The 11,345-nt window shown below is 54.3% G+C and overlaps 2 protein-coding genes across 2 annotated transcripts; one reads left to right on the plus strand and one right to left on the minus strand.

Annotated features, from left to right (window-relative positions):
- Window positions 1-325: 325 nt before the first annotated feature.
- On the minus strand, window positions 326-868 carry DEFB1 (defensin beta 1; the record flags this gene model as incomplete). The annotated part of the gene is made up of 2 exons (XM_079532676.1): window positions 326-450; window positions 799-868. 2 exons carry the CDS (start codon window positions 866-868, stop codon window positions 326-328), a joined length of 195 nt encoding a protein of 64 aa, XP_079388802.1.
- Window positions 869-4,317: 3,449 nt separating this feature from the next.
- On the plus strand, window positions 4,318-8,767 carry XKR5 (XK related 5; the record flags this gene model as incomplete). The annotated part of the gene is made up of 7 exons (XM_079532664.1): window positions 4,318-4,375; window positions 4,792-4,975; window positions 5,664-5,845; window positions 6,378-6,587; window positions 6,694-6,863; window positions 7,098-7,209; window positions 7,728-8,767. The coding sequence occupies 7 exons, from the start codon at window positions 4,318-4,320 to the stop codon at window positions 8,765-8,767; spliced, it is 1,956 nt and encodes a 651-aa protein (XP_079388790.1).
- Between the last annotated feature and the right edge of the window lie 2,578 nt (window positions 8,768-11,345).

Here is an 11,345-nt window from a genome sequence, read left to right on the forward strand (position 1 = left end):
CATGGCACTGCCCTTGACACAAGTAGGAAATTCCCACCAAGAAACATCTTTGGAAAAGAGGGGAGTTGTCCCATTTCAGGCTCACAGCTCACCCTGCCTTGGTGGCGGTGGAGGGGCAGCATCCAGGGGATGAGGAGCACAGCGAGTCCCCAGATATGGATCCACGGATAAAGAGTGAGGCTTCCTGCCAAAGTGCCTTTCCCAGCTCCAGGATAGCAACACAACAAACAACAGCATGGCCACGTAGGGAAGGATGATGTTACACTACTGCTGTCACTGCTAGTGACACTACCAAGGCTACCAGCTCGACACAGACCATGGAATGTCACCAAAAGGGTCTGCAGCACTTTGCCAGTCCATTGTAGCAGGTACCAGTGGATCTCTTGAAGAAAGGACACAGCAAGAATGAACACTTGCCCTTCATCTTCCGACACGTGACCGTGTCCGACTCTGCAATGGAGGAAAAGAACCTGTGAGACTCTTCCATTGGACTTCCAAGCGTGAAGAAATCTGGTCCCCATGCTAGCAGCTCAGCCTGCAGGTAGCACAGGTCGGTTCAGCAAGAGGAATGTGAACCCACTGTTGAGTTTTGCTGCAGTGTCTGAAAGAATCCATGCAGGCTGTGAGGTTCTCCCCCCTAGCCCTGAAAGTGCCAACTGCAGTTTGCCTATTCAGCACTCGTCTACCAGACCCAGCACCAAGCATCACATCGATGCGTCACGAGTTCATTCCTCACTTACAGAACATAAAAAACTTCCCAAACATAAAAAAATGACCTTTGATTATATTTACACTTACCTGGAGCAGCCTGGGGTACTGCCAGCAGAACAAGAAGCAGGAGGAATATGCCCGTGGCTTTGGCTGACATTGCCATGTCACACTGAAGCTGCTGAGACCAAGAGGAAGGAATGAACCTCTCTTTATAAAGCTTTGTTGAATGTGATCACCAGGGATGTAGCAATCTTACAAATAACAGGTTTGAAGGATGTGTGTGGTAACCTCTAATTACAATTCCTGTGTGGATGCATAGCACAACATGCTCCACCCCAATAAGCCTGCAAAAATGGGGCAGACATCCCATGCCACTCCATCCCACGTTACGCCACCCCATGCCAGCCCATGCCATGCTATGTGCAGAGGTGATTTCACCACTGTCTGTACTTAGTTTCATTGGAGATGTGAGTGGCTTTTTAGCATAACAAAAGGAAATAAAGGCTGTAGGCCATACACCACTTTTTTTTTTTTCATTCAGGGGATGCTTAAATGCAAGTCCTGCAGGATGCAAAGTCCTTCCATGGTTGGAAAAATCAATGCCAGAGACAGAAACCCTGGTTGCACTCCTTCTAAAATCAGAGAGTAGCTTGGCTCACCAGCCAGCAGAACATCCCTGAGCACACAGGTTTAGGTCACTGTTCATATGCAAGTATCAAGAGGGAAGCGTGGGGCATGGAGAGACAGACATTACACACTGGGTATCTATAGAGAACTCTGGAAACAGAGTTGGTGACAGACTGCTGCTTAAACCAGCAGAGTCCAGGCTTAGTTCCAAGGGTTGCCAAGGAACTTGCTGAAGTTTAAAAAAAAAAAACAGCAGAAAAATGAGTGAAAGCCCCCAAACATGCTCATATGGGATGGGATGGGATGGGATGGGATGGGATGGGATGGGATGGGATGGGATGGGATGGGATGGGATGGGATGGGATGGGATGGGGTGGGGTGGGATGGGATGGGATGGGGTGGGATCGGGTGGGATGGGATGGGATGGGGTGGGATGGGGTGGGATGGAATGGGGTGGGATGGAATGGGGTGGGATGGGGTGGAATGGGATGGGATGGGGTGGAATGGGATGGGATGGGGTGGGATGGGGTGGGATGGAATGGGATGGGGTGGGATGGAATGGAATGGGATGGGATGGGATGGGGTGGGATGGGGTGGGATGGGGTGGGATGGGGTGGGATGGAATGGGATGGAATGGAATGGGATGGGGTGGGATGGAATGGGATGGGGTGGGATGGAATGGAATGGGGTGGGATGGGGTGGGATGGGATGGGATGGGATGGGATGGGACGGCAAGGGATAAGATGGGATGTCCTGACATGGGATGACATGACATGGGATGAGATGGAATGGATGGGATAGGATAGCATGGCATGGCATGGCATGGCACAGAACGGGATGCCATGGGATGTCATGGGATGGGATAACTCCTGACGGCCCAGTGGATCCGCGGAGCTTCGGGAGCATCCTGCATGATTTTCCAAAACCACTCACAAATGTGTGGCCGCTATTTGGACTTCAGGAGGTGCTGAATGAATTCTTCACCTCGGTCTTCACTGGTGGCCAGGATTCTAGTCTTTTTCACGTCCCTGAGCCCTGCATCCCCAAACCTCTATGTGGGGACCAAGGAGGTAAATCCCTCCCCACTGTAAGGGCAGAGCAAGTCCGACAGTGCCTCCTTAGACTGAATGAATATAAGTCTATGGGGCCGGATGGCGTGCATCCCAGGGTCCTGAAGGAGCTGGCTGAGGTGGTTGCCGAGCCGCTCTCCATCATATTTGAGAAGTCGTGGCTGTCAGGTGAGGTCCCGGACGACTGGAGGAAGGGTCACGTCACTCCCATATACAAGAAGGGGAGCAGGGAGGACCCGGGGAACTACAGGCCGGTGAGTCTCACCTCCGTGCCTGGGAAAATCATGGAACAGATCCTCCTGGACAACATGCTCGATCACATAAAGAATGAGCATGTGATCCGAGACAGCCAGCACGGCTTCACCAAAGGAAGGTCATGCCTAACTAATCTTGTGGCCTTCTATGATGGAGTGACGGCATTGGTGGACGAAGGGAAGGCGACCGATGTCATTTTCCTGGACCTGAGCAAGGCCTTTGACATGGTCCCCCACCACATCCTCATCTCCAAATTGGAGGGAAGTGGATTTGATGGGTGGACGACCCGATGGATAAGCAATTGGTTGAAAGGCCGCAGACAGAGGGTGATGGTCAATGGCTCTATGTCCAGGTGGAGGCCGGTAACAAGTGGTGTCCCCCAAGGGTCTGTCTTGGGACCGGTGCTCTTTAACATCTTTATCAATGACATCGATGAGGGAATTGAGTGCACCCTCAGCAAGTTTGCTGACGACACCAAGCTGAGTGGTGCGGTTGATACGGTGGAAGGAAGGGATGCCATTCAGAGGGACCTCGACAGGCTGGAAAGCTGGGCTCGGGTGAACCTAATGAGGTTCAACACGGCAAAGTGCAAGGTTTTGCATTTGGGCCGGAAGAACCCCAGGCACCCGTACAAGCTGGGAGGAGTGGTCCTTGAGAGCAGCTCGGCAGAGAAGGACCTGGGGGTCCTGATGGACGAGAGACTCAACATGAGCCAGCAGTGCGCTCTGGCAGCTCGAAAGGCAAATGGGATCCTGGGCTCCATCAGGAGAGGGGTGGTCAGCAGGGACAGGGAAGTGATTGTCCCTCTCTACTCGGCTCTTGTGAGGCCCCATCTGGAGTACTGTGTCCAGGTGTGGAGCCCTCAGTACAAGAAAGACATGGAGATTTTGGAAAGGGTCCAGAGGAGGGCGACTAAGATGATCAGGGGGCTAGAGCACCTCCCCTATGAGGACAGGCTGAGGGACTTGGGCTTGTTCAGCCTGGAGAAGAGAAGGCTGCGGGGCGACCTCATTGCAGCCTATCAATACCTGAAGGGAACCTACACCCAGGAGGGGAGTAAACTCTTCATAAGGGCTGACAATAGCAGGACTAGGGGAAATGGATCCAAGTTGAAGGAGGGAAGATTTAGGTTGGATGTTAGGGGGAAGTTCTTTACGAGGAGAGTGGTTAGGCCCTGGAACGGGCTGCCCAGGGAGGTTGTGGATGCCCCGTCCCTGGACGTGTTCAAGGCCAGGTTGGACGGGGTCCTGGGCAACCTGATCTAAATGTGTATGTTTGGTGGCCCTGCTAGGCAGGGGGGTTGGAACTACATGATCCTTGAGGTCCCTTCCAACCCGGGTGATTCTGTGATTCTGTGATTCTGTGATCTCTTCCGACGGAGGGGAGGAAAAATAACGCGACTAATCTGCGGCAGCACCGCACTCCGTGCCCCGGCTGCCACCTAGTGCTCAGTGCCGCGGGGACAACAGGGGACATCGGGATGCGCCAACCATCCCCACGGTCCACGCGGGGCCCCAAAAAGCCTGCGAAAAGCAAGCAGCGTGACGTAACGACCCCGCGGCGGGGCGGGGGGAGGCACATGTGGGGAGGCGCTCCCGTGTTTCCTCCTCCTCTTCCTCCTCCTCTTCCTCCTCCTCCTCCTGCTGCGCGCAGGATGCGCGGGTTTTGCCCGGCGCTCTGCTTGGCGCTGCTGGCGGCGGAACGCGGAGCGCGTGAGTGAGCGCGCAGCGTGCGCGGGAATTGCGCGGGGAGAAAGGAGAGAGCGCTGTGCCTCCGTGCTCGCATCACCCCTAGCCTGGACCCCTCCGCTTGCCCCTCCTTTACTCCCTAAACGAGGCGTTTCTGGATCCGCGCAGCCTCTAGCTATGTTCTCCTTTATAAAACGAAAAAGAGAAAACTCTGAAAATGTTGAATTTTTTTCTTAAATTTGAAGCTGGGCACGCTTTATCTGAACCCGCCTTTAGCTGTGTCCCTGGGTAGTGACGGCTGTGCTGCTGCTGACAAGCCCTGAGGAGCTGGCAGCCCAAGATAAGAGTGGGACACGGGCTGTGAACTTTTGGGGAAGTAGTGGGTTGTATCTTTTAGGTGTGTGTGGCATCCCCAACACTGCCTCCCTCTTATTTTCCAGGGCTCTGCACCATCATCCATTACCTTTCCCATGGGCATCTGGGCTGGTTTTGTGGGACCATCACCTGCCTGGTACCTGGCTACGTGGCACAACTCCTCAGCATCCTCTGGTTGAAGGCAGATGGACACCCTCCAGGCTGCAGTGTCCTGGTCCTCCACATCCTACAGTTTGGCCTCTGGAAGCGGTGAGAGATTTACCCCACAGTCCATCCAGCCTCCCTAACCCTGCCCAAAATGGTGTGGACATCCCATCCCATGTCATCCCAAACCATGCCATTCCATGTAATCCCATCCTATGTCATCCCAACAAATGCATTGCCACCCGGTCCCATTCCGTGTCATGACATCCCATCCCATGCTATCCCAACCCATGCCTTGCCATCTTGTTCAATCCCATGCCATGCAATCTCATCCCATTCTGTCCCTTCCCATCCTATGCCATTCTATCCCATGCCATCTCGTGCCATCCCATCCTATCCCATCTCATGCCATGCCATGCCATTCCATCTCATTCCATGCCATCTCATCTCATCCTATGCCACCCCATCTCATCCCAACTTCCCACTTCATCCCATCTCATCATGCCATGCCATGCCATGCCATGCCATGCCATGCCATGCCATGCCATGCCATGCCATGCCATGCCATCCTGTCCCATCTCAAACCATCATTCCATGCCATCCCATCTGATGCCATCCCATGCCATGCCATTCCATCTCATTCCATGCCATCTCATGCCATCTCATATCATCCTATGCCATCCCATCCCATCTCAACATCCCATCCATCTCATCATCTCATCCCATCCCATGCCATCTCATCTCACCCGATGCCATCCCATTCCATCCCAACCCATCCTGCTGATTGTTGCAGGTACTGGGATATTTTGTGGATGGAGGTGAAGACAAACAGCAGTGCAGGTACTGGGGAGATGCTGATGTGGCATGCAGACGTGTGTTTGCTGCGGCTCCTGGAAGCCCTGCTGCAGAGTCTGCCTCACCTCCTGCTGCAGGTCTATGTTGTCGTGGTCAGTGAGCCATCCAGCCTCATCCCTGGTGAGTCTTTGGGCTATGCATGGATTTTCACAGCTGGCACACTCATGCCTTGGTTGAGTTTGAACCCAACATATATTCCCTAGGTTCATCTCACAATGTGCTGTCGTACTGAGCAGTTAGGGTTTGGAGCTGCTTCATGGAAAAAGGGAATTTTCAGCTCAGTTTTCCAGAGGGAGAGGTTGGGGTGTAAACAAGGTCATCTTCACTGGTTGGTGTTAGGCTCTGGTAGGACTGGAGATGGAGTTGAGGATTTGGGTGGGGAGATTTGGATAGGGAGAAGTTAGGATAGCATGGTCAGGTTGTGGTTGGACTTGATGATCTTTAAGGTCTTTACCAACCTGAACAATTGTATGATTCTGTATCAATGCAAGTGTGCAAAGGAGACTCAATCTGGCAGGAATGAGTTGAAACCCTCCATCTGGCAGGACCCTCTGTCTACTGTGCTACAGATAGCTCTTGAGAGCACAGCTAGGATCCTACAAGGCAATCAGGCATCCTCCGAGCACTCAGAACTTTCCCTGTCCCCACACAGCTGTCAGTGCTGGGCTGTCCCTGCTGTCCCTCTCCTGGGCTTTGGTCTCCTACAGCCGCTCCTGCTGCCTGCTGAGACCTGGCCACGTGTGGCTGCCGGCCGCAGCCCTGCTCTGCCTGCTGCTCTGGAGGATGGGGATGCTGACAAGCAGGGTCCTGGCCCTGGTGCTCTTCACCAAGCTCTATTCCTGCTGGGTTCTGGCTGTGGCAGGTAAGAGCAGCACTCGTTGTCCTTACACCCCGTCCCATTGCCAGCTGTGGGGATGCTCCCACTGACCCCAAGTCATTTGTATCTTTTTGGTGCCATCCCCTCGCAGGCACCCACTGGGTGCTGATGTCCTTCTGGCTGGTGGCCCTGCAGAGTGACATTGTGGCCCAGCCCTGCCACTGGAGGCTGTTCAACGTCCTGCTGGGAGCCGTGTACATCTTCTGCTACATCAACGTCCAGCCTGGTCCCTCCAAGCACCGCATGGCTGTGTTCTACGTGGTGAGTACCCAGCATGTGGCTCTGGGCAGCCTGATCTGCTGGTTGGGGACCCTGCACATAGCAGGGGGTTGAAACCAGATGATCATTGGTGGTCCTTTTCAACCCAGGCCCTCCTATGATTCTATGAATATCTATATTGCAAGATACAACATCCATCATCAGGGGCTGGAAACCAGGTGGTTTGCATCATCAGAAGCATATTGGAGGATGTAACGATGGCTCTCTGCCCTGTAGGTAATGCTGATGGAGAACACGCTCCTGCTGCTGCTGGCCACTGAGTTCCTGCAGGCAGAGATGGGGCACAGCCTACATGTGAGCTGGGCTGCCATGGCGGGAGCTGCCCTCGGTGAGAGCTGCTGCAGTCTGCTGGGTTGCATGTGTGGAGAACAGCAAATTCCTATCGTGTTTGCTTTATTTCTTCAGGAGCTTATTGGTTATCCAATGCTGAGTTTCACGGGCTTAAGTAAGACAGTGTTGTAGTATCAGAGCGGTGAGGTTGGGAATGGCCTCCCAGCAGCACAGGTGGGAAAGAAGTGTCTGGTGAGATCCTTAAAAGCGATGATGGTGGGGTTTTGGGATTTGAGAAGGACCCATCCCACCTCGCACACAACTCACAGGCTTCTGAACTGGATGTGGAGGCGTCCTTGGAGCTGATGTCCAGTGGGAGTGGGAGGTTGCTATGAAACTGGTCATGCAGGAGGAACCGAGGGTGTCTTGAAGTGAGATGTGGATGTGGCTGGAGGGCCAGCACACTGCAAAGTATTGCTGCCCAGCAGTATCTTGCCAAGGAGAAACCTGCTCTCTCCTGCACACGCTGAATGCAGCCACGATTCATCCCTTGATGCCTTCCTGCTCTTTTTGCAGGTGTTGCAGCCATGGTGGTTTATTACAGCCTGCTCCATCCCAAATCCTCCAAGATCAGGCAGGGCATCCTGCAGAACTCCAGCTGTGCTGCTGGCAATGAGCAGGCTGCTGGGAACAGCTCCTGCGTGGGGCAGAGCTGGGGAATTTCAGGAGATGGAGAATCGTTGCCTGCAGAAAGGACCACAGTAACTCCCAAAACTGGGAACAGCTCATCGCTCTTCCAGCTCGAAGGGCCTTCGGAGGATGGATGGACAAATCACCACCACTGGCTGCTGGTGAAGCTGGCCTTGAAGACGGGAGACATGTCGAAGATCAACGCAGCTTTCGGGGATGCTGGTGTGGGAGAGCTTTACCCTGATGGGTGGGAGATGGGAACACCCCAACCTGGGGCTGAGCCTTCCCTCCCCACAATGGAAATCGCTCCTCAGGGCTTTGGATTGGGTCTAGTAGAGGAGAAGACGATGGTGGTGAGGAACGGAGGAGGCAGCAAACATGAAATCGGTGCTGGAAGGGACAGAGGAGGGCTGGAGGCTGCTGGCCACCCTGCCATCCCTTCACCTCACAGCTCCTCTGCATCCCTATCTGAGGGCTCTTCGGTGTATTTCAGTGTCAACACAGGTGGCATCACCTCTCCTGGTGCAGTGATGGTGACAGCATCCTCCACAGCCCTGCCGGAAGGGGACAGCAAAGCCTGCTCTTCCCCAGGATGCCTAGCAGGAGGAGGGGGAAGAGGAGAAGATTTATCCCTTGAGACAGCGAGCATCAGCCCCATCCTGGGCTCTTGTACCCACAGGCACCTGCAGAGTGACTGCGGGGTGGCAGGTCCCCCCAAGGAGCTGTGTGTGGGGACAGAGGGAGCCCTTCTGGATTGGCATCACCTGCAAGACACCCATCCCTGTGAAACACGGGGGGTTGTTGGTCTGAGGAGCAAGCTGAAGCCACCACGCTTCACCTCCACCCCCAAAGCTGACTCCAAATGTTCCCAGCGAGGACTGAGGGATGTGGGAGAGGGGAAGGATGTGTCTGGGATGATGGAGTGACCCTGTGCTGTCACCGTGGGACAGAACTGGGGTGGCTGCTTTGCTCAATGAGATGCAATAGGGAAGTTCATGCTGGCCTCAAAAGCTGTCCCTGTGTGCCCATGTGGTCCTTTGTCACCAGGAGGTCTCCTCCCCTCCTGGTACTGCTTCTTCTCTTTCCTCTGGAGAGCATTAGTGGATGGAAGGTCTGAAAAGCCTGGGTTTAGGTATTTATTATGTTTATTTAACCCTATGGGCAGTTGGAGCATCCTGCCCTTCTTGCATAGGTGGTGATGTTGGGAAAGGTGGCCTTGAACATCATAGAATCACAGGATCATTTGAGCTGGAAAGGACCCTTAAAGGTCATCTAGTCTACCTCCAAGTGCCCAGGGAAGCTGCTGCCCAAAGCAGGAGCTGCTCATGACAAACAGGTGCCTAAACCAGAAACATGATGGGTTTTATTTCCATATGTTTACTTTGGGGTAGAGCAAGCCCTGCATTAAGGCTCAGCAGTGCTTGATCAATTCTTCTCCCTCCACAGAGAGCTTGACCAATTGCTGGGACCGCACCGGAGCCCAATTGCTCTACGCATGGCAGGTGACAACGTCAGGACATTGAATTACAGCCATGAGCCAGGTCTGCTGGCTTCCCCATGGCTGTGGGGATTGAGAACTGGTGGGCACTGCCTGCTAGGGAAAGCCTCCAAAAGGATGGGCATAGAACCACAGAATGGTTTGGGTTAGAAGAAACCTTTAAGATCGTCCAGTTCCAACCCCCTGCTGTAGGCAGGGACACCTCCCTCTAGACCAGGTTGCTCACAGCCCCATCCAGCCTAGCCTTGAATGTCTCCAAGGTGGAAACATCCAGAACCTCACTGGGCAACCTGTTCCAGCGTCTCACCAATCTCCCAGTAAAGAATTTCTCCCTGATATCCATTCTAAATCTGCCCTCTTTCAGTGTAAAGCCCTTTCCCCTCGTCCTGTCGTGGTGTGAGGAGTGGTTAAACAAAGCTGCCAAGCAGAGCTCGCTGCTCAGAAGGGCCCCAGCCAGACGTGTTCCATCAGGCTGAGCTGTGCTCTGGAAACCCGGTTGGGCTGTTTGGGACTGCAGCTGCCTTCCAACGTGACAACAGCTTCATACCTCCACCCTGGCCCTAGCACAGCTGTATTTTGCTTTGCTCTGCAGGGAGGAAGCAGTTGCAGCAGCTTTTCCTGAGCCCCGCTCGCTGCGCGCATCGCACGGAAGGCAGCCGAGCTGTCAGAGCACTCCTGAAGTTTTGATGCAGTTTGTTTTTCTTATCTTTGACAACATAGAATTGCTGCTTTAAGAAAACAAACCGGGCTTTGCCGTGTCTGTGCGTTGTGCAGGGGTGCTCAGTGCCTGCTCATCAGCACGCAGCCCCTGGGGGTCGCAGTTGGAGATGTGGGACCTGGCTCCCCTGCTGCCTAACTCCACATTATAGAATCACAGAATGGCCTGGGTTGAAAAGGAGCACAATGCTCATCCAGTTCCAACCCCCTGCTGTGTGCAGGTCACCAACCAGCAGCCCAGGCTGCCCAGAGCCACATCCAGCCTGGCCTTGAATGCCTGCAGGGATGGGGCATCCACAGCCTCCTTGGGCAACCTCTGCAGCTGCAGCTGTTCCTCTCCATCTCCTCTGGGGAGGAAGCACGAGGCCGTTCCATTAACCTGGTGCACATCCACAGCTTTCTCAAGAAAACAGAAGAAATCGACCTGAGGTTTCTCCCCACAGCTCCCCGCTCCTCAGCCACAAGAGGGAGGTGGTGCTCAATGCTGCCGGCGTGCATTTCTATTTCCAGAGGCCGTGCGCCCATCCCACACCCAGACCGTGGGACGGGGTTGGGACTTGGGGGACTGCTAACAGCTGCAGCAGCCCCAGAGGGAACGGGTGAGGGCGAAATGGGAGGCTTTGGGATGCTGGAGGCTTTGGGATGCTGGAGGCTGATGCTGTGCACAGTGAGTGCCTGGATGGATAGCAATAGGACAAGGGGGAATGGTTTTAAAGTGAGACAGGGGAGGTTTAGGTTGGATATGAGGAGGAAGTTTTTCCCCCAGAGGGTGGTGAGGCACTGGCACAGGTTGCCCAAGGAGGCTGTGGATGCCCCATCCCTGCAGGCATTCAAGGCCAGGCTGGATGTGGCTCTGGGCAGCCTGGGCTGCTGGTTGGTGACCTGCACACAGCAGGGGGTTGGAGCTGGATGAGCACTGTGCTCCTTTGCAACCCAGGCCATTCTGATTGATTCCATCCCACCACACTCAACCTAAGGTTCTCCTCCCACCTGACCTGAAATAAAGGATTTCTGCTCATTTGCTTCTGATGAGCCCTTTTTGTTTGCATTCTTGTCAAGAAAACCCCCTGCAGCACTGCAGAGAGGCAGAAGGGACCTCAGCTGTGCGAACCTATGGCAGGAACCGGGAGTGGAAGCCCAGGGCCGGGCTGGACAATGAAGGGAGTGACTGGAGCTGCCCAGAACGGGCTGTGCTGCTCACCACTGATCTGGAAGAAAGAGCAGGAACGAAAACTCCGTCCCTCCTGGCGCTAACAATGCCCAGGCAGACATGCAGCTGCAATGCTGGC

The sequence above is a fragment of the Tetrao urogallus genome (genome assembly GCF_951394365.1).
Source record: "Tetrao urogallus genome assembly, chromosome: 2".
Lineage (NCBI taxonomy): Eukaryota > Metazoa > Chordata > Aves > Galliformes > Phasianidae > Tetrao > Tetrao urogallus.